Below are 27,521 nucleotides of genomic sequence, written 5' to 3'. Positions count from 1 at the left end.
ACCCCTGCTGAAGGGTCAGCTGGTCTGATCCCACCACACAGTCCCCCATCACATGACTAAGGCCTGTGTGACCATGTGACTGTTTAGCACAGAACAGAACTGCCTCTATGGTGTAACATGCACACTAGTGTGACCATGTAGAGGATCAGTCATGGGGAGCTTTGTTAGGATTCATATCTGTGTTCAACGGATTCCAAAGGCTAAAATCTTTTGGCGACAACATCTAGAGTTTTTATGTGCACTTGGTGTTGTCGGGTTGACTTGAATGGAGTTGAGTTGGATGTTTTCCTATCTCTGGAATGCAGTGCATTGTGTGTGTGTGTGTGTGTGTGTGTGTGTGTGTGTGTGTGGTAGCTTTAGACAAAGGGGGTTTGTTTGAGGAAGTCACACAGAGACCATGTGAGTGGATGACTGGCTGCTGTGGCCGTCCTGGGATTAATGTTGCTCTCTCAGACACACGCCTCTTAGGCCTGGAAAACAAACACCACACACACACACACACACACACACACACACACACACACACACACACACACACACACACACACACACACACACACACAGAGAGACGATAGCTGGGGAGACCGAGCAGGAGGAGAGGACCAAACCTGGCACCACTCTACAGACGAACAGACTAGCTGCCGTCTCACAGCCATTCCTGGGAGTCATAGTGCTTATGAAGCCACATGAACGCACTCATAACCAGCACCTTTGTTACTCTGCACCTTTTCCACTTCACGTTAGTAATGCATTGTGATGGAAATGTTCTGTGTGTATCCAATCGTATGTTCGTAATAACCTGTCTTGGTTGGGTTCATGCGAGTGACAGATTGACTAAGCAATTTGGCAGTATGCCCAGAACATTGCTCTGGGATCCAAAAGGAGTATCTCAGTTTCAAGGTAAGAAGCCTGGTCTGGTATCAGTCAGTCTCATGCGGGAACCAACCATGTGTAGCAATATTAAAAAAAAAAAATTAAATCCCCAATTTCTTGATATTCAATTGGTAGTTGAAGTCTTGTCCCAACGCTTCAACCCCTGTACGGACTCGGGAGAGGCGAAGGTCAAGAGCCATGCGTCCTCTGAAATACGACCCAGCCAAGCCGCACTGCTTCTTGACACAATGCTCGCTTAACCCGGAAGCCAGCCACACCAATTTGTCAGAGGAAACACCGTACACCTGGCGACTGTGTCAGCGTGCATTGCGCCCGGCCCGCCACAGGAGTCGCTAGAGTGCGATGGGACAAGTACATTCCAGCCGGCCAAACCCTCCCCGGACGACGCTGGGCCAACTGTGCGCCGCCCCATGGGTCTCCCGGCTGCGACAGAGCCTGGACTCGAACCAGGATCTCTACTGGCACAGCTAGCACTGCGATGCAGTGCCTTAGACCACTGCGCCACTCGGAACTCCCCTTTAAAGTTTCATCAGGCTTGTATTGAGTTTGTGAACCTCTCCGTCCGTGATAATACAGATTGCTTAATTTACTTTGAGGAACAGCATTTTTGTTTCCCGTCCAAGCATTGACAGTGAAACAGCGTCTGTCACAGTGTGCCATGAATCAGTAGGATAATATGATCAGTCTTCTCCCCATGTAGCAGACGACCAGTCGGCATTTCATGGAAATAGACTAATTAGTCTGGTTCCATCCTGCTACAGCCTAATATCCACCACTTCACACCCCCTGGAGCCTGTCTGGTCCTGCCTGGGACAAAACACAGCCTTGGGAACACTCAGCTCTGGGTGGACTGACTTATAGCCCTGGGACTGGGACAAGTCGGCCTCTACAATAACAAAGAGCCTGGGACGCTGGGACTTAGGTGTTGCTGTTTCCTATCACTCTGTGCTCTTGTCATTCCCTGCTGACTACAGTATCTCTGACTATGCTAGAGGGTTACAGGTAGAACACGTTCCTACCACACATCAGTTGTTTACTGCTAACCTCAATCAGCTGAGCAGATCCCAGAAAACACTATGATCCGCAAACACTATGGTTTATCACTTATCACTGTGGGTTCCCCATGTGATACCTCCAAGATGGCTACGATATCATCTTGTGCCATGGTCTGTGTGTGTAGTGTCTCCTGGAACAAAAGGAGGAAGTGAGAAGATGATTTAGATGGTATAGGCGAAGGCCCAGGAGGTTTGGGCTAGTATAGCTTAGCATAGCCTCTTCCTCTGTTCTACCCTCTTCCTCTGTTCTACCCTCAGTCAATCACCACCTTCTGGAGACACCTGAAACCCCACCTCTTTAAGGAATACCTGGGATAGGATAAAGTAATCCTTCTAACCCCCCCTTAAAAGATTTAGATGCACTATTGTAAAGTGGTTGTTCCACTGGATATTATAAGGTGAATGCACCAATTTGTAAGTCGCTCTGGATAAGAACGTCTGCTAAATGACTTAAATGTAAATGTAAGCATGGAGGAGGGAGTTTATTAACAGAGTGCTTAGCATAGCCTCTTCCTCTGTTCTACCCTCTGAAGCATGGAGGAGGGAGTTTATTAACAGAGTGCTTAGCATAGCCTCTTTCTCTGTCCTACCCTCTGAAGCATGGAGGAGGGAGTTTATTAACAGAGTGCTTAGCATAGCCTCTTTCTCTGTCCTACCCTCTGAAGCATGGAGGGAGGAGTTTATTAACAGAGTGATTCAGCAGCTGTCCTGTACTGAGCCTTACAGCAGACTACTGTATGACTCCATGCATGGTGCTGTCCTGTACTGAGCCTTACAGCAGACTACTGTATGACTCAATGCATGGTGCTGTCCTGTACTGAGCCTTACAGCAGACTACTGTATGACTCCATGCATGGGTGATGTATTATTTAATTAACACTAGGCTACACATTCTATGAACCACATGTGTGGAATGCAGGTAGTTCCCAGGCCTATGTTTCCTCATGTCCCAAATGTCATTTCACTGCAACATTACAATTCCATATATGTAGCTGACTAAAATACTTATTGTATGTGCAACTATGATCATGTAAAAATGTAGTGTGACCATTGCTTTTGATTGAATAGGACAGGAGTGGATACGTAGGCTGAGTTACTGTAGCCTCCCTCAGCATAAGGCTCTATAGACAGATCAAATCAAATTTATTTTTATATAGCCCTTCGTACATCAGCTGATATCTCAAAGTGCTGTACAGAAACCCAGCCTAAAACCCCAAACAGCAAGCAAAGCATGTGAAAGAAGCACGGTGGCTAGGAAAAACTCCCTAGGAAAAACTCCCTAGAAAGGCCAAAAACCTAGGAAGAAACCTAGAGAGGAACCAGGCTATGAGGGGTGGTCAGTCCTCTTCTGGCTGTGCAGGGTGGATATTATAACAGAACATGGTCAAGATGTTAAAATGTTCATAAATGACCAGCATGGTCAAATAATAATAATCATAGTAGTTGTCGAGGGTGCAACAAGCACGTCCGGTGAACAGGTCAGGGTTCCATAGCCGCAGGCAGAACAGTTGAAACTGGAGCAGCAGCACGGCCAGGTGGACTGGGGACAGCAAGGAGTCATCATACCAGGTAGTCCTGAGGCATGGTCCTAGGGCTCAGGTCCTCCGAGAGAAAGACAGAAAGAGAGAAAGAGAGAATTAGAGAGAGCATATTTAAATTCACACAGGACACCGGATAAGACAAGAGAAATACTCCAGATGTAACAGACTGACCCTAGCCCCCCGACACATAAACTACTGCAGCATAAATACTGGAGGCTGAGACAGGAGGGATCAGAAGACACTGTGTCCCCATCCGATGATACCCCTGGACAGGGCCAAACAGGCAGGATATAACCCCACCCACTTTGCCAAAGCACAGCCCCCACACCACTAGAGGGATGTCTCCAACCACCAACTTACCGTCCTAAGACAAGGCCGAGTATAGCCCATAACGATCTCCGCCATGGCACAACCCAAGGGGGGGGGCGCCAACCCAGACAGGAAGACCACGTCAGTGACTCAACCCACTCAAGTGACGCACCCCTCCCATGGACGGCATGGAAGAACACCAGTAAGCCAGTGACTCAGCCCCTGTAAAAGGGTTAGAGGCAGAGAATCCCAGTGGAAAGAGGGGAACCGGCAAGGCAGAGACAGCAAGGGCGGTTCGTTGCTCCAGCCTTTCCGTTCACCTTCACACTCCTGGGCCAGACTATACTTAATCATAGGACCTACTGAAGAGATAAGTCTTCAGTAAAGACTTAAAGGTTGAGACTGAGTCTGCGTCTCTCACATTGGTAGGCAGACCATTCCATAAAAATGGAGCTCTATAGGAGAAAGCCCTACCTCCAGCCGTTTGCTTAGAAATTCTAGGGACAATTAGGAGGCCTGCGTCTTGTGACCGTAGCGTACGTGTAGGTATGTACGGCAGGACCAAATCGGAAAGATAGGTATGAGCAAGCCCATGTAATGCTTTGTAGGTTAGCAGTAAAACCTTGAAATCAGCCCTTGCCTTAACAGGAAGCCAGTGTAGGGAGGCTAGCACTGGAGTAATATGATCAAATGTTTTGGTTCTAGTCAGGATTCTAGCAGCCGTATTTAGCACTAACTGAAGTTTATTTAGTGCTTTATCCGGGTAGCCGGAAAGTAGAGCATTGCAGTAGTCCAGCCTAGAAGTAACAAAAGCATGGATTAATTTTTCTGTGTCATTTTTGGACAGAAAGTTTCTGATTTTTGCAATGTTACATAGATGGAAAAAAGCTGTCCTTGATATGATATGATATGATATGATATAACAGTCTTGATATGTTCTTCAAAAGAGAGATCAGGGTCCAGAGTAACGCTGAGGTCCTTCACAGTTTTATTTGAGACGACTGTACAACCATCCAGATTAATTGTCAGATTCAACAGAAGATCTCTTTGTTTCTTGGGACCTAGAACAAGCATCTCTGTTTTGTCCGAGTTTAAAAGTAGAAAGTTTGCAGCCATCCACTTCTTTATGTCTGAAACACAGGCTTCTAGCGAGGGCAATTTTGGGGCTTCACCATGTTTCATTGAAATGTACAGCTGTGTGTCGTCCGCATAGCAGTGAAATTTAACATTATGTTTTCGAATGACATCCCCAAGAGGTAAAATATATAGTGAAAACAATAGTGGTCCTAAAACGGAACCTTGAGGAACACCGAAATGTACAATTGATTTGTCAGAGGACAAACCATTCACAGAGACAAACTGATATCTTTCCGACAGATAAGATCTAAACCAGGCCAGAACTTGTCCATGTAGACCAATTTGGGTTTCCAATCTCTCCAAAAGAATGTGGTGATCGATGGTATCAAAAGCGGCACTAAGATCTAGGAGCACGAGGACAGATGCAGAGCCTCGGTCTGACGTCATTAAAAGGTCATTTACCACCTTCACAAGTGCAGTCTCAGTGCTATGATGAGGTCTAAAACCAGACTGAAGCGTTTCGTATACATTGTTTCTCTTCAGGAAGGCAGTGAGTTGCTGTGCAACAGCTTTTTCTCAAATTTTTGAGAGGAATGGAAGATTCGATATAGGCCGATAGTTTTTTATAATTTCTGGATCAAGATTCGGCTTTTTCAAGAGAGGCTTTATTACTGCCACTTTTAGTGAGCTTGGTACACATCCGGTGGATAGAGAGCCGTTTATTATGTTCAACATAGGAGGGCCAAGCACAGGAAGCAGCTCTTTCAGTAGTTTAGTTGGAATAGGGTCCAGTATGCAGCTTGAGGGTTTGGAGGCCATGATTATTTTCATCATTGTGTCAAGAGATATAGTACTAAAACACTTTAGTATCTCCCTTGATCCTAGGTCCTGGCAGAGTTGTGTAGACTCAGGACAATGGAGCTTTGGAGGAATACCCAGATTTAAAGAGGAGTCTGTAATTTGCTTTCTAATGATCATGATCTTTTCCTCAAAGAAGTTCATAAATTTATTACTGCTGAAGTGAAAGCCATCCTCCATTTGCGAAGGCTGCTTTTTAGTTAGCTTTGCGACAGTATCAAAAAGAAATTTCGGATTGTTCTTATTTTCCTCAATTAAGTTGGAAAAATAGGATGATCGAGCAGCAGTGAGGGCTCTTCGATACTGCACGGTACTGTCTTTCCAAGCTAGTCGGAAGACTTCCAGTTTGGTGTGGCGCCATTTCCGTTCCAATTTTCTGGAAGCTTGCTTCAGAGCTCGTGTATTTTCTGTATACCAGGGAGCTAGTTTCTTATGACAGATGTTTTTAGTTTTTAGGGGTGCAACTGCATCTAGGGTATTGCGCAAGGTTAAATTGAGTTCCTCGGTTAGGTGGTTAACTGATTTTTGTCCTCTGACGTCCTTGGGTAGGCAGAGGCAGTCTGGAAGGGCATCAAGGAATCTTTGGGTTGTCTGAGAATTTATAGCACAACTTTTTTTTTGGTTGGGGTCTGAGCAGATTATTTGTTGCAATTGCAAACGTAATAAAATGGTGGTCCGATAGTCCAGGATTATGAGGAAAAACATTAAGATACACAACATTTATTCCATGGGACAAAACTAGGTCCAGAGTATGACTGTGGCAGTGAGTAGGTCCAGAGACATGTTGGACAAAACCCACTGAGTCGATGATGGCTCCGAAAGCCTTTTGGAGTGGGTCTGTGGACTTTTCCATGTGAATGTTAAAGTCACCAAAAATTTGAATATTATCTGCTATGACTACAAGATCCGATAGGAATTCAGGGAACTCAGTGAGGAACACTGCATATGGCCCAGGAGGCCTGTAAACAGTAGCTATAAAAAGTGAGTGAGTAGGCTGCATAGATTTCATGACTAGAAGCTCAAAAGACGAAAACGTCATTGTTTTTTTTTTTTGTAAATTGAAATTTGCTATCGTAAATGTTAGCAACACCTCCGCCTTTGCCGGATGCACGGGGGTATGGTCACTAGTGTAACCAGGGGTGAGGCCTCATTTAACACAGTAAATTCATCAGGCTTAAGCCATGTTTCAGTCAGGCCAATCACATCAAGATTATTATCAGTGATTAGTTCATTGACTATAACTGCCTTGGAAGTGAGGGATCTAACATTAAGTAACCCAATTTTGAGATGTGAGGTATCACAATCTCTTTCAATAATGACAGGAATGGAGGAGGTCTTTATACTAGTGAGATTGCTAAAGCTAACACCGCCATTTTTAATTTTGCCCAACCTAGATCGAGGCACAGACACGGTCTCAATGGGGAAAGCTGAGCTGACTACGCTGACTGTGCTAGTGGCAGACTCCACTAAGCTGGCAGGCTGGCTAACAGCCTGCTGCCTGGCCTGCACCCTGTTTCATTGTGGAGCTAGAGGAGTTAGAGCCCTGTCTATGTTTGTAGATAAGATGAGAGCACCCCTCCAGCTAGGATGGAGTCCGTCACTCCTCAACAGGCCAGGCTTGGTCCTGTTTGTGGGTGAGTCCCAGAAAGAGGGCCAATTATCTACAAATTCTATCTTTTGGGAGGGGCAGAAAACAGTTTTCAACCAGCGATTGAGTTGTGAGACTCTGCTGTAGAGCTCATCACTCCCCCTAACTGGGAGGGGGCCAGAGACAATTAATCGATGCCGACACATCTTTCTAGCTGATTTACACGCTGAAGCTATGTTGCGCTTGGTGACCTCTGACTGTTTCATCCTAACATCGTTCGTGCCGACGTGGATAACAATATCTCTATACTCTCTACACTCGCCAGTTTTAGCTTTAGCCAGCACCGTCTTTAGATTAGCCTTAACGTCGGTAGCCCTGCCCCCTGGTAAACAGTGTATGATCGCTGGATGATTAGTTTTAAGTCTAATACTGCGGGTAATGGAGTCGCCAATGACTAGGGTTTTCAATTTGTCAGAGCTAATGGTGGGAGCCGTCGGCGTCTCAGACCCCACAACGGGAGGAGTAGAGACCAGAGAAGTCTCGGCCTCCGACTCCGACTCGCTTAATGGGGAGAACCGGTTGAAAGTTTCTGTCGGCTGAATAAGCGACACCGGTTGAGCATTCCTACAGCGTTTCCCTCCAGAAGCCATGAGAAAGTTGTCCGGCTGCGGGGACCGTGCGAGGGGGTTTATACTAACGTTACTATCTGTACTTACTGGTGGCACAGACGCTGTTTCATCCTTTCCTACACTGAAATTACCCTTGCCTAACGATTGCGTCTGAAGCTGGGCTTGCAGCACAGCTATCCTTGCCGTAAGGCGATCGTTCTCCTGTATATTATAAGTACAACGACTGCAATTAGAAGGCATCATGTTAATGTTACTTAGCTTCGGCTGTTTGAAGTCCTGACGAACCATGTCCAGATAAAACCTCCGGGGTGAAAAAGTTGAATGAAAAAAGTTGAGTGAGGGGAAAAAGTAAAAATATGAATGAAAAAAGTTGAGTGAGGGAAAAAGTAAATATATACGGTAATGAAAAAGTAAAAAACCGTCAGGTAGCAAAGTAAGATCGGCAACAAAACGCTCAGCAGCGTAAACAAGTCTGCAAGTTGTGACCGGAAACAGGAAACCCACCTCTGTCAGGTGGGCCCTCTACCTCTGTCAGGTGGGCTTTTATAAAGAGCAGCTGCTACTGTCTTCTGCCCTGGTGACCCCGATAGACACAGAAGTAGGTGAATATCTTTCTTTATGAAACTCTGTCCCCAGAGAATAACCAGCATGTTAATAATACGGTGCTGATGTAGAGTTTATGGTGTAGCATTAAACCACAAAAACGAATAGGGAACATATGTGGTTTGTATAGCAACGCGGAGTCATAAGCCTTTTCTATTGGCTTTTTAATGCAACAGTCACCTTCAGTGTGCAGGAATATTGATGATATGTCAGCAGTGTAGTTATGGCATTCCAGAGTTGGGCTGGTTCAGTGTGACATAAAAGCTAATGGGAACCTGGAGCAGGTATCACGTAATTGCCACACCCTGGCTTCCTTTCCTTGTCTCCTTTCCTTTCCTCTTCAGTGATATGAAACAACTGGGACAGCGAGATGTTTTCTCCAAAGACAATCTCTCATGGACTGTTTAAACTCCTTAGTTCACTGTTAGCTCATGGCTGGGAAACAGTGCAGTGTCACGCACTACCATTCAACTGGAAAACTCAAGTCTGTCTGTGTGTAATGAGTGACTCAGCTAGTAGTACTATAGTTCTCTGGGCTCAGCGCTCTGTCTCCCACAGTAACAGTGGGGAGGGGATGAAGGGAGGGGAGGGGAGGAGAGGACGAGAGTAGAGGAGGAGAGGAGATGAGAGTGTACCTGCTGTTGCATGTAGTAGCTCCTAGGTCGACATTTTATTTAACCTTTATTCAACTAGGCAAGTCAGTTAAGAACAAATTCTTATTTACAATGGCGGCCTACCAAGAGGCAAAAGGCCTCCTGCGAGGATGGGGGCTGCGATTAAAATAATATATATATATATATATATATATATATATATATATATATATATATATATATATATATATATATATATATAAAAAGGACAAAACACACGTCATGACAAGAGACAACACTACATAAAGAGAGACCTAAGACGACAACATAGCAAGTTAGCAACACAGCATGGCAGCAGCACAACATGGTAGCAGCACAAAACATGGTACAAACATTATTGGGCACAGACAACAGCACAAAGGGCAAGAAGGTAGAGACAACGATACATCACACAAAGCAGCCACAACTGTCAGTAAGAGTGTCCATGATTGAGTCTTTGAATGAAGAGATTGAGATGAAACTGTCCAGTTTGAGTGTTTGTTGCAGCTCGTTCCAGTCGCTAGCTGCAGCGAACTGAAAAGAGGAGCGACCCAGGGATGTGTGTGCTTTGGGGACCTTTAACAGAATGTGACTGGCAGAACGGGTGTTGTATGTGGAGGATGAGGGCTGCAGTAGATATCTCAGATAGGGGGGAGTGAGGCCTAAGAGGGTTTTATAAATAAGCATCAACCAGTGGGTCTTGCGACGGGTATACAGAGATGACCAGTTTATAGAGGAGTATATAGTGCAGTGATGTGTCCTATAAGGAGCATTGGTGGCAAATCTGATGGCCGAATGGTAAAGAACATCTAGCCGCTCGAGAGCACTTGGGATGACAGTAAATTATATTACCTTCTATTACCTCTGCACATTGATCATTACCATCCTGCCTCTCCATTTATCAATTACTACAGTTCTCCAGTACAGGCTGGCACTGGAGAAGGGAGTGGTTATTCATTTCCCCTCTCTCTTGCTCTCTCGCGCTCTCTCTCGCTCTCTCTCTCTCTCGCGCTCTCTCTCTCGCTCTCTCTCGCTCTCTCGCTCTCTCGCTCTCTCTCTCTAGCCAGTTGATGTTATGTTTCTACAGAGGTCAGGTGAGGTCAGGTGAGGTGAGGTTACAACACAGGTGCAGGACGAGCTGAACACATAATCAGCCTGAGATCTCTCAACTGGTGGAGCCAAACCAAACACACTGGCACGGGCACTGTTGTTCTAAGCGGTGGAGAGGGTGTTGATTTCAGATTATCACACGGTTGCCTAGAATGAGTCACACCAACCATCTCAGTTCTCCCCGTACATGGAACACAATTCTGACACGCTAACATCTTGGTTGGTAGTTTTGAAAATCAGCCTGGCCTCCAGACAGAGCCTGATGATGACTATAATAGCAGGAACAGCCATATGAAGGTGCAGGGGGGCTGGGGAGGCCTGATCTCTTAGCACGGTCACATTTTCAAAATGCAACAGTCAGTGAGGGACGACAAAGCCCTGGGGCATCTCACACGGTCAGCCTGGCCGCTCGTCCAGATTGAGTCTTATAGGCTGACCTGCCTGGCTGCCTGCCTGCTTCTGCTCTGCTTTGCTCTCAGGGTTTTAAGTGATTATAGTTTGATGTCGTCTACTTTACATGGCCTCTCTCTCTCTCTCTCACACACACACACACACACACACACACACCCTGCACATCTGGCCTACCATGCTCCTGGGCTCAGTAAAGCCTATTAGCTGTGTTACCAGGACCAGGAGGCTGGCCCCTATGGTCCCACAGAGAGCGGAAGATGTAGACAGAAACACCATGGTAGATCAGGCCTGTTTTGCATTCCCTTTTCCCTTTGCAAATCACTCCAATGGGTACAGTATGTGAAAGAGCCAGATGGTAAAGAGTAGTGACAGCATATTACCTTCATGTTGTTTTGCATCATGTTGTTATACACAGTGACCCTGAGGCCGTGGCAGTAAGGCAGTTGATGTATTGTGGATCAGTCTGAGCTTGTTTGGTAGGGCTGTTTATCTCCAGGCAGTACGAGACACTGACAGATGGAGAGCACAGCAGGGCTGTAATCTGTGGGGTGTAATCAACCCACAGACAGAGTACAGTAAGGCCCATCTGCAGAGCTACAGAGTTCAGCTAACTATCCTCCATTTTGACTCGGAACGTTCCATGACAATAACGTTCTAAGTGGTCTCTCTACAATTTCATTGTTTTGGAACCACAGAACTTTTCCAAAGCTTGGACTGAAAAACGGAAAGGTTAGGGTTTTCTCAGGAGTTGTCAAGATTCTAGTCATCTTGAGCAGGACTCCCTGGAGATCTGGTGATTTACAGGAAGTTCTAAATGGCTCGGACAGAGAGAAAAGAGAGAGCAGAGACAACAGAGGAACACAGGTACCTTGGAAGCAGTCTGTGGTGAAAATCCTTTTCTCCTTGGCTTCCCTTGCCTGCCAACACATTCCTCTCCTAATCTCTGGAGCAACAGGGAGACCAGAATCGCACACACAAATGCACACGGGCACACACACATACGCATACGTATGCACACACTCATTCATGCAGTCACGTGCACGCACGCACGCACACACGCTGTGTGTTGTGTGTCGACATATCGTTTGACTTGTTGCCCGTGTGACAATGCTATTTACCCAGCTCTTGTCTCTGCCTGTCTTCCTCCCTGATATTTCAAGCTTTTAGACGGTCAGCTATTGAAGAGCTGCGGACTGGACAGTAGAGATTCTCCTTATCGCTCTACCTCAGAATTGACATTAAATGACAATCTCTGTTCCATTGTTCCTAGCTACCTAGTGTTTCACCCTCTGTGATGGTGACATAAATAGATCACCACTTATATCTGTTTCTATCAGTTCTCGAGCTAGTGTTTCTGCTGTGGCTATATGGGCGGAAGTGTGGGTGTATTGTACAAACACACCGTTATCTTTCACACGCTTTCACACAACCTTGTGTAGTGGGGGACAGTAACACACTTTAACAGCCTGTTTTTATCTGAAACCCGTCTAACCACAACAGAGTGTTGCTGTGCTGCTCCTTGCCCAGTGAGTGTTGTTGGACTGGTCCCTGGTCTCTGTGTGACTGCAAATGGACCAGCAGGCAGTCATGTCCAAGAGTGAGTGAGGCTGAAATGTAATCTCCCCCGTTCAACCCCAACTCCCCCCTCACTCCCTCCTCTCCCCCTTAATGCTGCTGTCGATAGTCAGCCTGTATCTTCATTGATGCTTCCCATCAAATATTAACATGGCGTCTTCCTTCTTTATATCGCTCTCTCTCTCGCTCTCTACTGAGGAGGCATTACAACATCTAAGTGCCTGTGTATTAGAATCCAGGAATTGTCCCAGCAGTGGGACATAGTTTGTCCTGCACTTCCTGTTTACGACAATTACAGCACTGTTTCCACCAGTGTAACTGTTACTGTCACTGTCTAGTATAGTAACTGTAATTCACTAAACACATTCCTACACTTACAGTACCAGTCAAAAGGTTGGACACACCTACTCATTCAAGGGTTTTTCTTTATTTGTACTATTTTCTATATTGTAGAATAATAGTGAAGACATAAAAACTATGAAAGTAGTAACCAAAAAAGTGTTAAACAAATCAAAATATATTTTAGATTCTTCAAAGTAGCCACCCTTTGCCTTGATGACAGCTTTGCACACACTTGGCATTCTCTCAACCAGCTTCACCTGGAATGCTTTTCCAGCAGTCTTGAAGGAGTTCCCACATATGCTGAGCACTTGTTGGCTGCTTTTCCTCCACTCTACGGTCCAACTCATCCCAAACCATCTCAATTGGGTTGAGGTCAGGTGATTGTGGAAGCCAGGTCATCTGATGCAGCACTACATCACCTCCTTCTCCCTGCTTCATGGTGGGAACCAAACAAGCGGAGATCATCCGTTCACCTACTCTGCGTCTCACAAAGACACGGCGGTTGGAACCAAAAACCTCAAATTTGGATTCATCAGACCAAAGGACAGATTTCCACCGGTCTAATGTCCATTGCGCGTGTTTTTTGGCCAAAGCAAGTCTCTTCTTCTTATTGGTGTCCTTTTAGTAGTGGTTTCTTTGCAGCAATTCAACCATGAAGGCCTTATTCACACAGTCTCCTCTAAACAGTTGATGTTGAGATGTGTCTGTTACTTGAACTCTGTGAAGCATATATTTGGGCTGCAATTTCTGAGGCTGATAACTCTAATGAGCTTATCATCTGCAGCAGAGGTAACTCAGGATCTTCCTTTCCTGTGGCGGTCCTCATTAGAGCCAGTTTCATCATAGTGCTTGATGGTTTGTGCGACTGCACTTGAAGAAACTTTCAAAGTTCTTGAAATTTTCCGTACTGACTGACCTTCATGTCTTAAAGTAATGATGGACTGTCGTTTCTCTTTGCTTACTTGAGCTGTTCTTGCCATAATGTGGACTTGGTCTTTTACCAAATAGGGCTATCTTCTGTATACCACCCCTACCTTGTCACAACACAACTGATTGGCTCAAACAATTAAGAAGGAAAGAAATTCCACAAATTGACTTAACGAGGCACACCTGTTAATTGAAATGCATTCCAGGTGACTACCTCATGAAGCTGGTTGAGATAATGCCAAGAGTGTGCAAAGCTGTCATCAAGGCAAAGGGTGGCTATTTGAAGAATCTCAAATATAAAATATATTTTTATTTATTTATTATTTTTGACAGATTTTTGGTTACTACATGTAAAATATATTTGGATATTTTTAACACTTTTTTTGCTTACACACATGAGTTCGTATGTGTTATTTCATGTGTTTTGACGTCTTCACTATTATTCTATAATGTAGAAAATTGTAAAAATGAAGAAAAATCCTTGAATGAATATGTGTGTCCAATCTTTTGACTGGTACTGTATATCCCATAGAACAGTGGTTCACAAATTGGTCGGTTGGGGTAACCTTAATTGAGTTTGACTGATTACTTTTGCAATGAGATTGTGGACTGGAAACTGGTTAGAAATATGATTCTGGTTGACTTGGAAGGTCACAGGGAACTACATCAGATAAACCATATCAAAACAATCACTGCCAATGAATTCACAAAAGGCTTCTGGGAATAGCGTACTCACCATTAGGGAATGGGGCTAAATGTATCCTCCTGCTACAGATCAGTGACAGGAAGTCCTTGGTTATCAAAAGGAAGCGGTGACTGATCTTTTGAAGGGGTGGACAGCGAGAAACAGGGAGAAAGTCAATGCGTCCACTAAGTGACGACGACAGAGAAGAGGCAGCCACTTTGTCTAATAGCAAAAGGTTCTCCATTGATTTTTGTCTTTCCATGTTTTCCCTTTAACTATAAATACGCTCCCGTCTTGAAACCTGACCCAGCACTAACTATTAAAATGTCTAGAATAGAGGAAGTCTAGTATTACATCCGACTGGATCAGAAGTCGGCCTTAATCGTGGGACTTTGATTTTATTAGACGCAGACAGGTCTTAATGCCAAATGTCTTAAAATTCTGAAAGCTTAAATGTAATCAATAAAAGAATGTTGTCGGCTTAGCACTATATAAACGGTTGTCTGTGGCGGGAGAGAGAGAGGGGCTGGGCTGGAACAGAGACTCAAATAAGGTTAGAGATGCATTACCTGGGGAGGGGACATTACAGAACACTGAGCTCCTGGGCGGACGATTGAACTGTCATCTACAGTATGATAAAGTGCATAATAAAGCATTACTCTGCCTTCTTAACAACGCTATCAGCAAGGCAGGTCCTACAGGCCCTAGTTTTGTCATCCCTGGACTACTGTCCAGTTGTTTGGTTAGGTGACACGAAGGACTTAGGAAAATTGCAATTGTCCCAGAACAGGGCAGGGCAGCTGGTCCTTAAATGTAGACAGAGAGCTAGCATTAATAATATGCACGCCAATCTCTCCTGGCTCAAAGAAGATGACAGATTGACTTCATCACTACTTGTATTAGTGAGAAGTATTGACATGTTGAATGCACCGAGGTGTCTGTTTAAACTACTGGCACACAGCTCAGACACCCATGCATACCCCACAAGACATACCACCAGAGGTCTCTTCACAGTCCCCTAGTCCAGAACAGACTATGGGAGGCTCACAGTACTACATAGAACTATGACTACATGGAACTCTATTCCACGCTGTACACATTATAGAACATCTGGACTGTGAAGAGACACACACACACACACACACACACACACACACACACACACACACACACACACACACACACACACAGGCACAGACTCGCATACACACACACACGATAACATACGCACAATACACACAGATTTTGTGTTGTAGATGTGGTAGTAGAGTAGGGGCCTGAGGGTGCACATGTAATGTTTTGTGAAATGTATTGTAATGTTTTTAAAATTGTATATAACTGCCTGAATTTCACTGGTCCCCAGGAAAAGTAGCTGCTGCCTTGGCAGGAAGTAACGGGGATCCTTAATAAATACAAAAGCAATGAGTGGCACTTACAGGGTCAGAGTTCACCCAGGCATTAAGGTTTTCAGATGTTTTTCATTCATCCAAGTCTACAGTAAATACCTAAATGTTTCAGGCCTCAGGCGAATGACAAATGACACCATCTAACTCCATTCAAATCTTGATATTACAAATGAATTTGACCGTGCCAAATTGTATTGAATATTTAGCAGCATGATTTAGAGTATCGGTCACTGATGAACAGGGACATACTGTATACTGAGCAGACCATGAACAGGCAAATGGAGGGATCAGAAGAGGTCACTAGCGGGTCACGGGGCCTAGTGTGGAGAACAGAGGGGTGTGTAAACATGAGGAGAGGGCTTGATTAAAACCCGCTGAAGAGACTATACTAGGCCAGTGGTATAATGGCATGCAGTGCTTATGTTCCAAATGGAATGCTGAAAGAGGTCAGGCTGACCCTGCAGTCAGAGATCTAATCAGTGATTTGTTGTGGACTTACTCACCAGAGATCCTCTAGTCCAGTGATTCCCAACTCCAGTCCTCTACCCCCAACAACATACATTTTTGTTGTAGCCCCAGACAAGCACACCTGATTCAATTCTTTAAGGGCCTGATGATTAGTTGATAAGTTGAATAAGGTCTGCATGTCTGGGGCTCCAATAAAAATGTGTACTGTTGGGGGTACTGGAGATGGGAAACATTGGACTATAGTATAGTTGGTGAGGAAGCCCTCAACAGTCATTGATTTGATCTCTCTGACTGCGGAGTCAGACTGACCTCTTTCAGCATTTTATTTGCATAGCATTATACCGCTTGAATTACTCTGCTAACCAGAATGACCTCTGGTTGGGAATGACCATGTATGGAATTACAAGTATCAATGGTTACTGAATCTGTATTCCTCTCCCACTTGATGTTTCAGTAAGCAAGACCCCCAACTCTCTTAAACCCCCAACTGTCTTAGACCCCCAACTATCCTACACCCCCAACTATTCTAGACCCCCATCTGTCGTAGACCCCCATCCGTCGTAGACCCCCATCCGTCGTAGACCCCCAACTGTCGTAGACCCCCAACTGCCCTCATTACTAGATATGTTTTATGAATCCAGTTTGTTCCTCATTCCATGCTCCTTAGTTGGACTGAGAGGTTCTGTACTGTAGCAACAGTGTTGTCTTCTTTAGAATAGAGGAAGCCCAGCTAGCACATAACATTCTGAGAACCATACATTTCTTAGAGCTTGGTGAGAGCATGGTTGTCCTATGGTTATTTTGCATTAAACATTCCCATAATGTTTCCTCGTGATTCTATTAAAAGTAATGTTCAGAGAATATTAAGAAGTAATTTCAGTACTTCAACATAATGTTTTCTCCAGGTTTCCTCATGGTTGTATTAAAAGTCATGTTCTCAGAATATTAAGAAACAATTCCATAAAAATAAAGAAAACATTAGTAACGTTCAAAGAACGTTGTAGGAATGTTATTTAAAAACATTTACATTCCGATCTCAGCGTCAACAAAACTATTTGAATCTGTCCTCTATCTTAAGTGATTTTAATGATTGCGTGTTTCCTTTGAAATAAGGTTTGAATAGTCTAAAATGAACAGCTTTATATGAGTAAAAAAACACATGGCATGCTAGCTGCATCCTGGTGGCGCAGTGAACTAATTCCATGGATAGAAAGCAAAAGATCATAGGTTTGAATCTCACTAACGCCATGCCACAATAAAAAATGCGTGTGTTTGCATGATTAATGCCTAAGCACATGAATTTCCATGTGTCCTGTCTATGCTGGGAGTTCAAAACCATTAAACTAAGCTAGCAGTGTTATTAAAAGTCTTATTGAAACATGTTTTTAGAACGGTATTTAATTGCCTTAAAATAACCTAGAATTTCCGTTCTCAGATCGTTAATAAAACATCCCAGGAAAACTTTCAGGGAACCATAGATAAACGTTCTCAGAACCTCCCTGTAACCTAAAAATGTATGTTCCCAGAAGAGGCAAAATTTTCACTTCCGTTCCTAGAACGGTAAAAAATAAAATCTGTTTTAGCCGTCAGGAAACTTATGGCTTTGTTCCCACAACTTCCAAGCAACCAAAAGTGCCAGCTGGGGGGAAGCAGATGGGGTGAGAGAGAGATGTGTGGGAGACGAGGTCAGGAGGCAGATGGAGAGAGAGATGTGTGGGAGAAGAGGTCAGGAGGTAGATGGAGAGGAGTGGGCGAGAAGAGGGCAGGAGGTAGATAGAGAGGAGAGGAGTGGGCGAGAAGAGGGCAGGAGGTAGATGGAGAGAGATGTGTGGGAGAAGAGTGCAGGAGGTAGATAGAGAGGAGAGGAGTGGGCGAGACGAGAGTGTTGTCAAGCTAACCAGTCTATCTATATGTGCTCTCCTCTCCTCCGTGAGAACAGACTGTGTACTATCAGCAGACATGCCATGATGATACGCCATGTACAAGAGATAGTGGTCCTGTACCAATACTTAAGGCACTCTTCCCTTCTCCCCCACTTAGTAGTCTAATCACAGATCCCACACCTTACTGGATGGGTGAAAACAATGTAGAGGAACTCTTATTTTCACCTATCCTGTCATGTTACGTCGGTGTTTACTGGTTCTCGTCAGGCAGGGAGGATGTGCAGTATTTATGCGTGGGCTTGTACCCTCATTAACGTTGCCCCGCCTCACGTTCTAACAGGAACATGAGTTTGTGTCTTTGATGTGCTATTTCTTAGAGGATATATTTTAAAGCCCGGGATAAAATCTGTTTTGGAAGAGGGTTGTTTTCTAGAATAGAATATATCTTTATCATCCATAAAGTCAATAGGTTAATTTGGTTGTAGTTGTGTGGATGACTCAATGGCTGCAGTCTGTACCCGTTGTTTCTCTGCTTGAGGGTGACTCCCTTTACTCTGTCAGGCAGAGGACAATGCAGTGTTCATGGTAGAAGCTGCCTCCTCTGCTCCTGAACAATAAACACTCTCTCTCTCCCTCTAACACCCGCTCTTTGTCTCGTGACTCATCTGAGAGAGGGAGTGGTGTATGTCTGAGAGTGAGCTGAGTGAGCAAGATAAATGCAGGGATTGTGAAAAGGAAAGAGAAAGCAAGTGTGGGCTGACCATGAGAGAGAGTGGACCAGCTCTTATCTGGGGAGAGGAGGTCCCAGCTGTACCCAGTCTGCTGCTGATACACACAGAACAGAAGGCTGCTCCTCTCTCCTCTCTCTTCCTCATGCTCTGTCTTCTCTCATCTCTTCTGCTGCTCAGATCACTGAAGCAGGCCAGCTGCGGCTGCATCTCAATAGTCTATAGTGATATCCTCTTCTCCACTCGTAACCCTTTGATTGGTGAACCAGCATAATGAGGATACTAGAAGACTTTGCCACTATAGACTATTGAGATGCACCCCCAGAATCACCAGTCAAAGGGTAAGGAGACTAGAAGAGGGTGTCCCTATAGACTATTGAGATGCACCCCCAGAATCACCAGTCAAAGGGTAAGGAGACTAGAAGAGGGTGTCCCTATAGACTATTGAGATGCACCCCCAGAATCACCAGTCAAAGAGTAAGGAGACTAGAAGAGGGTGTCCCTATAGACTATTGAGATGCACCCCCAGAATCACCAGTCAAAGAGTAAGGAGACTAGAAGAGGGTGTCGCAATAGACTACTGAGATGCACCCTTGGATGGGCTGTTTCAGGTCAGATAAGACCAATTCAAACCTCCCTTAGGCTCAATGATCCAGAGGTGGAGTCTCCTCCTGTCCTGTCTGAGGTGTGTGTGTATAGGACAGGTGAGCTCAAAATATCTGAGTACTAGTGGGGGTGACCAGAGCAGTCTATGAGACTAGGAGTGCTCAGTGACTTAACCCCACGAGACACGGCTGGAAACCTAAGAGACTAGGAGTGCACCGTGACTTAACCCCATGAGGCACGGCTGGAAACTAGGAGTGCTCAGTGACTTAATCCTGCGATACACAGCTGGAAACTAGGAGTGCTCAGTGACTAAACCCCGCGAGACACGGCTGGAGACTAGGAGTGCTCAGTGACTTAACCCCATGAGGCACGGCTGGAAACTAGGAGTGCTCAGTGACTTAATCCTGCGATACACAGCTGGAAACTAGGAGTGCTCAGTGACTTAACCCCACGAGACACAGCTGGAAACTAGGAGTGCTCAGTGACTTAACCCCGCGAGACACGGCTGGAAACTAGGAGTGCTCAGTGACTTAACCCCGCGAGACACGGCTGGAAACTAGGAGTGCTCAGTGACTTAACCCCGCGAGACACGGCTGGAAACCTAAGGACTAGGAGTGCTCAGTGACTTAACCCCGCGACACACGGCTGGAAACTAGGAGTGCTCAGTGACTTAAACCCGCGAGACACGGCTGGAAACTAGGAGTGCTCAGTGACTTAACCCCGCGAGACACGGCTGGAAACTAGGAGTGCTCAGTGACTTAACCCCGCGAGACACGGCTGGAAACTAGGAGTGCTCAGTGACTTAACCCCGCGAGACACGGCTGGAAACTAGGAGTGCTCAGTGACTTAAACCCGCGAGACAAGGCTGGAAACTAGGAGTGCTCAGTGACTTAACCCCGCGAGACACGGCTGGAAACCGCTAGGAGTGCTCAGTGACTTAACCCCGCGACACACGGCTGGAAACTAGGAGTGCTCAGTGACTTAAACCCGCGAGGCACGGCTGGAAACTAGGAGTGCTCAGTGACTTAAACCCGCGAGACAAGGCTGGAAACTAGGAGTGCTCAGTGACTTAACCCCGCGAGACACGGCTGGAAACTAGGAGTGCTCAGTGACTTAACCCCGCGAGACACGGCTGGAAACTAGGAGTGCTCAGTGACTAAACCCCGCGAGACACGGCTGGAAACTAGGAGTGCTCAGTGACTTAACCCCGCGAGACACGGCTGGAAACCTAAGAGACTAGGAGTGCTCAGTGACTTAACCCCGCGACACACGGCTGGAAACTAGGAGTGCTCAGTGACTTAACCCCGCGAGACACGGCTGGAAACTAGGAGTGCTCAGTGACTTAACCCCGCGAGACACGGCTGGAAACCTAATAGGAGTGCTCAGTGACTAAACCCCGCGACACACGGCTGGAAACTAGGAGTGCTCAGTGACTTAACCCCGCGAGACACGGCTGGAAACCTAAGAGACTAGGAGTGCTCAGTGACTTAACCCCGTGACACACGGCTGGAAACTAGGAGTGCTCAGTGACTTAACCCCGCGAGACACGGCTGGAAACCTAAGCGACTAGGAGTGCTCAGTGACTTAACCACGCAAGACATGGCTGGAAACTAGGGCACGTTGATAGGGAAAAACAATCCTATTCCCCGGACAGGAGGTGTGTGTGTGTGTGTGTGTGTGTGTGTGTGTAATGTCTGTTTGTCTGGGCAAGGGGAGGTCACTATTCATCCTGTGAATGTTGTTATAACATCCATGCTATCTTTACTCAGGAGAAGATACTAACTCATATCAAACAACAAACCAATCACAATGAGTTGCCAACAGCAACAAACTGACGCAGAGGCAATAAGCCACTCTAGTAAAGAGAGCATTGTTGACAGCTGTAGTATAGTAATACTATGGTATGGAGACAGCTGTAGTATATTAATACTATGGTATGGAGACAGCTGTAGTATAGTAATACTATGGTGTAGAGCAGAGTGGGAGGTCTGCTTAGAGAGGCTCAGTGGACACATGGCCCCTCACCAGCTGTTATAGAGCCTACAGCATGGGACTACTAGCCACTTTATTACAGAGAGAGAGGGGGAGAGGCGAGAGAGAGAGCAAGGGAGAGAGAAAGAGTAGAGAGAGAATGAAAAAGAGAAGGATCTTATCTGATGACTCGTAGGCTCTCAGGTGTGTGTGTGTGTGTGTGTGTGTGTGTGTGTGTGTGTGTGTGTGTGTGTGTGTGTGTGTGTGTGTGTGTGTGTGTGTGTGTGTGTGTGTGTGTGTGTGTGTGTGTGTGTGTGTGTGTGTGTGTGTGTGTGTGTTCTTTGTTCAGTCTTTAGGCTCCATTCCTCTGTGAGACACAGGCTTGTGCTCAGGTGCCAACCAAGGTAACAGGAGAATTTATTCAGGGACGAGAAAAGTGATTCATTCACTTTAATACAGAATCTCTGGTATGCTGCTAGCGCGTTAGACCCTAGCTAAATACAAGCTAATGTGTTGACTTCCGATTGATTCCTATTTTCTCCAAAAAAGGAAACTTTTATTGAATTAAAATCTGGTTCTATGAATGAAATCATGTAGGGCACTAGGACTGAACGTTTTATAAGAGAGCTACACTACCCAGGACAAGATAAGTAAAAAGGTTAACGTTTTGTTACAGTACATTATGATGCAACAACGATACAGTATGATGACACTGTGAGCCTGATTGTCCCTGTGCCATTTAGCAGACACTTTTATCCAAAGCGACTTCCAGTAATGCGTGCAGACATTTCTATGCATGGGTGGTCCCGGGAATCAAACCCACCATCCTGGTGTTACAAACGCGATGCTCTGCCAACTGAACTACAAAGGACTAATTAATTAACAAGAGCTAACGGATGTTTAATCTGCTTGGCCGATATACCACAGTGCCCTCTGTGGGTAAAAATAATATCTAAAGGGATGTTAGCCTGTACTCGCCCCACTTACATAACCGCTAGCTAAAGATGCTAATGCTACACATGCTGGCTCATTGTAATCCCTGTCTAATGGGATGGATGGGTGGACCCGTGGTGCGGTAGGGGCATTCAGAGCGCAGTTTCACCGGCCGTACTAGGAAACCACACTCATCACCTCACACTGGCCTCTTATGAACCACAGCTTGCCAGAGCCTGGATGGCTGAACACATTTGCTTGTCTTACAGGTCATACTGAAAAACCACACTGGCCACTCTGACCTTTTTAATAGCTGAGGTTTGATTGATTAGGTATGCAGAGCAGCAACCGTTCAGCCTCTGTCTGGCTCCAGTGAGTGTGTCTATAGAAAGAACCAGGTGGAACTGTATCTTAGGCTAGGTTGAACTGTATCTTAGGCTAGGTTGAACTGTATCTTAGGCTAGGTTGAACTGTATCTTAGGCTAGGTGGAACTGTATCTTAGGCTAGGTGGAACTGTATCTTAGGCTAGGTTGAACTGTATCTTAGGCTAGGTGGAACTGTATCTTAGGCTAGGTGGAACTGTATCTTAGGCTAGGTGGAACTGTATCTTAGGCTAGGTCGAACTGTATCTTAGTCTAGGTTGAACTGTATCTTAGGCTAGGTTGAACTGTATCTTAGGCTAGGTTGAACTGTATCTTAGGCTAGGTTGAACTGTATCTTAGGCTAGGTGGAACTGTATCTTAGGCTAGGTGGAACTGTATCTTAGGCTAGGTTGAACTGTATCTTAGGCTAGGTGGAACTGTATCTTAGGCTAGGTTGAACTGTATCTTAGGCTAGGTTGAACTGTATCTTAGGCTAGGTGGGACTGTATCTTAGGCTAGGTGGGACTGTATCTTAGGCTAGGTGGGACTGTATCTTAGGCTAGGTCGGACTGTATCTTAGGCTAGGTCGGACTGTATCTTAGTCTAGGTCGAACTGTATCTTAGGCTAGGTCGAACTGTATCTTAGGCTAGGTCGAACTGTATCTTAGGCTAGGTGGAACTGTATCTTAGGCTAGGTGGAACTGTATCTTAGGCTAGGTGGAACTGTATCTTAGGCTAGGTGGAACTGTATCTTAGGCCAGGTCGAACTGTATCTTAGGCCAGGTCGGACTGTATCTTAGGCTAGGTCGGACTGTATCTTAGGCTAGGTGGAACTGTATCTTAGGCTAGGTGGGACTGTATCTTAGGCTAGGTGGAACTGTATCTTAGGCTAGGTGGGACTGTATCTTAGGCTAGGTGGGACTGTATCTTAGGCTAGGTCGAACTGTATCTTAGGCTAGGTCGAACTGTATCTTAGGCTAGGTCGAACTGTATCTTAGGCTAGGTCGAACTGTATCTTAGGCTAGGTCGGACTGTATCTTAGGCTAGGTCGGACTGTATCTTAGGCTAGGTCGGACTGTATCTTAGGCTAGGTCGGACTGTATCTTAGGCTAGGTCGGACTGTATCTTAGGCTAGGTCGAACTGTATCTTAGGCTAGGTCGAACTGTATCTTAGGCTAGGTCGAACTGTATCTTAGGCTAGGTCGAACTGTATCTTAGGCTAGGTCGAACTGTATCTTAGGCTAGGTCGAACTGTATCTTAGGCTAGGTCGAACTGTATCTTAGGCTAGGTTGAACTGTATCTTAGGCTAGGTCGGACTGTATCTTAGGCTAGGTCGGACTGTATCTTAGACTAGGTGGAACTGTATCTTAGGCTAGGTCGGACTGTATCTTAGGCTAGGTCGAACTGTATCTTAGGCTAGGTCGAACTGTATCTTAGGCTAGGTCGAACTGTATCTTAGGCTAGGTCGAACTGTATCTTAGGCTAGGTCGGACTGTATCTTAGGCTAGGTCGGACTGTATCTTAGGCTAGGTGGAACTGTATCTTAGGCTAGGTTGACTGTATCTTAGGCTAGGTCGAACTGTATCTTAGGCTAGGTTGAACTGTATCTTAGGCTAGGTTGAACTGTATCTTAGGCTAGGTTGAACTGTATCTTAGGCTAGGTTGAACTGTATCTTAGGCTAGGTTGAACTGTATCTTAGGCTAGGTCGAACTGTATCTTAGGCTAGGTTGAACTGTATCTTAGGCTAGGTTGAACTGTATCATAGGCTAGGTTGAGGAGTGATATTGCCACTATGGTGCATTTGTAAGAATCCAGGAATGATGGTTGAAGACAAGGTTTCCAGTTCAGGGTATTAAACTAATTAAAAAAGGCACCACAAACGGACACAGGAGCACATGGGGGTAGGATGGCCATATGTAGGATGGCCATATGGAGGGGTAGGATGGCCATATGTAGGATGGCCATATGGAGGGGTAGGATGGCCATATGTAGGATGGCCATATGGAGGGGTAGGATGGCCATATGGGGGATGGCCATATGGAGGGGTAGGATGGCCATATGGAGGATGGCCATATGGAGGGGTAGGATGGCCATATGGAGGATGGCCATATGGAGGATGGCCATATGGAGGGGTAGGATGGCCATATGGAGGATGGCCATATGGAGGGGTAGGATGGCCATATGTAGGATGGCCATATGGAGGGGTAGGATGGCCATATGGGGGATGGCCATATGGAGGGGTAGGATGGCCATATGGAGGATGGCCATATGGAGGGGTAGGATGGCCATATGGAGGGGTAGGATGGCCATATGGAGGATGGCCATATGGAGGGGTAGGATGGCCATATGGAGGATGGCCATATGGAGGGGTAGGATGGCCATATGGAGGATGGCCATATGGAGGGGTAGGATGGCCATATGGGGGATGGCCATATGGAGGGGTAGGATGGCCATATGGAGGATGGCCATATGGAGGATGGCCATATGGAGGGGTAGGATGGCCATATGGAGGATGGCCATATGGAGGGGTAGGATGGCCATATGTAGGATGGCCATATGGAGGGGTAGGATGGCCATATGGGGGATGGCCATATGGAGGGGTAGGATGGCCATATGGAGGATGGCCATATGGAGGGGTAGGATGGCCATATGGAGGATGGCCATATGGAGGGGTAGGATGGCCATATGGAGGATGGCCATATGGAGGGGTAGGATGGCCATATGGAGGATGGCCATATGGAATGGCTTGAAAGGCTGGTAGGTAAGGTTTTGGTCTGGAGGGAATACAAAGAGGACGTAGATACAACACATTCACATACAAGACAAAGTGTCAGAACTAAGGAGACATACAAAGTATAACATGTTAACCAAACAAAGGACATGACCAATATTTATGGAAGTCAGGATATACACTATATTCAGACAAAGGAGGTATTCTAAGGAAAGTATAGCATTATATAAACGCTCTGATTGGCAGTAAACGTACAGGCTAGAAAGTTAGCGTTAGAACGCCCAGAACGGGGCGCCCGGCTCACACCCGGGAGGCAGCCCGTTTCTAAATGGAATGCAGTCAATGCTAACCCAGTTCACTTGGGGCATGCCCGGGGGATTAATCAAATCCCCTCAGTGTCTCTCTGTCTGGGCTTGTCCAGCTTCTTGAGCTAGCTCACTGGTGATAAACAGACATGGGAACACATGTAGCACTCTACTGGACGCAACCCGTTTAGTTACAGAAGGCTCAGCGAGTAAGGAAATTACTTTAAGATGATATTATATTATATTTGATTTCCCTCTTTTTATATTTGATTCTGTTTGATCAGATTCTATTCTATTTGACTATTCCAGATAGGTGTGAAATCAGTGAGTTGACCTCCCTATGGTGTTGCGGTGTGTGTTTGTATATAGGCGTGTGTTGAATGGGAGAGTTATTGTAAGGTGGAAGGCTTATAGCCGACACTCATTTATCATTCCCCACCCGGTTACATGACTCAGAGCACTTACTCACTGTTACTGGAGGTCTGTTGTGTTTGTTAGGTCGCCTGTTTATTACACTCAACACAGTCCTTTGTACTGTTTGCGATTGTAATGCTATTGTGTCTGCCAGACTGTCTCTGCATTCTACAACACTAACCAGGTTTGGTGAGACAAAGACATGTTGGCTGGAGCAGGAAACGACTGCTGACAACCAGCCAGTCAGGCCCCCAGCCAGGCAATGAGGCTACATTTGTTGCCCCTGTGTCTTCTCCTGTCCTGTCCTGCCCTGATTTGTCCTGTCATGATCTGACCTGACCTGTGTGCTGACCTGGCATTGACCTTTGACGTCTTTGACCTCTGTGCAGTGTGCTGGAGAGGAGAACTGGGTGGACACCAGGACGGTGTACATCGGAAACAAGGAGCCCCCACCGGGAGCGGAGGCCTACATTCCCCAGAGGTACCCCGACAACCGCATCATCTCCTCCAAGGTGAGAACCACAACCATGCTACAACCACATTACAACCACGTTATAACCATGTTACAACCATGTTATAACCATTTGCTGTTGCTTCCCTTTCCACAGTACACCTTCTGGAATTTTGTTCCGAAGAATTTGTTTGAGCAGTTTAGAAGAATTGCCAATTTCTACTTCCTCATCATATTTCTTGTCCAGGTCAGATTCAATTTAAGGCTTTGTTGGCAAGAAATATAAATCTGGCAAACGCAGAAGTTTCAGATGACAATAGATCATTCTCTCTTTCTCTCTCGCCCTCTTCAGTTGATAATTGACACTCCCACCAGTCCCATCACCAGTGGACTACCTCTCTTCTTTGTCATCACTGTCACGGCCATCAAACAGGGCTATGAGGACTGGCTCAGGCACAAAGCAGACAATGCTATTAACCAGTGTCCTGTGCACGAGGTGCAGCATGGGAAGGTGATCAGGAAACAGAGTCGTAAGCTGAGGGTACGTATCATCCTACAACTGAAACTGACCAGGGATCAAACCTGGGTTCTTTGGATCAGGGGTTGGCAAACTTTCTTGCTTCATGACCCACAAATTAATGTATATTTTGAGTCGCAACCCACCATAAGGGTTGAGCAGAGAAAAAAACATAAACAGACCAAAGAATAAGTACAAAATATCATTTTGGCAGCGGAGAGAACATTTTTAAATTTTAAAGCTAATTTCCTGCAATTCTACACATTTTGTCATGGAACTGAGAGAAGATTGTGCAGTTTTTAAGCACATTTCCTGCATATCTTAACATGGCTAATGTTGTGTTCTTATGCTCAAAACATTGTAACACAATCTATGGGGGCCTCATTGTCTAGTTTTATTTTGTTGAAGATTCTAGACTATTACAAAAAATATATATTGGTCCATTATTTTACATTTACATTTTAGTCATTTAGCAGACACTCTTATCCAGAGCGACTTACAGTAGTG

The 27,521-nt window shown here is 45.6% G+C and overlaps 1 protein-coding gene across 6 annotated transcripts in view; it reads left to right on the top strand.

The window, feature by feature from the left end:
- The window catches only part of LOC106575518 (phospholipid-transporting ATPase IH), a 71,354-nt gene that overhangs the window by 12,604 nt on the left and 31,229 nt on the right, over positions 1-27,521 (top strand). For all 6 annotated transcript variants that reach the window (XM_045699010.1, XM_045699008.1, XM_045699009.1 and 3 more), the window contains exons 2-4: positions 26,436-26,558; positions 26,655-26,744; positions 26,850-27,038. In XM_045699010.1, the coding sequence (XP_045554966.1) occupies positions 26,436-26,558; positions 26,655-26,744; positions 26,850-27,038 (402 nt within the window). The remainder of the gene's footprint in view (positions 1-26,435; positions 26,559-26,654; positions 26,745-26,849; positions 27,039-27,521) is intronic.

Source organism: Salmo salar, chromosome ssa17 (assembly GCF_905237065.1).
Source record: "Salmo salar chromosome ssa17, Ssal_v3.1, whole genome shotgun sequence".
NCBI lineage: Eukaryota > Metazoa > Chordata > Actinopteri > Salmoniformes > Salmonidae > Salmo > Salmo salar.
The sequence above is the reverse complement of the archived record's forward strand: the minus strand, read 5'-3'. Positions and strand labels throughout refer to the sequence as shown.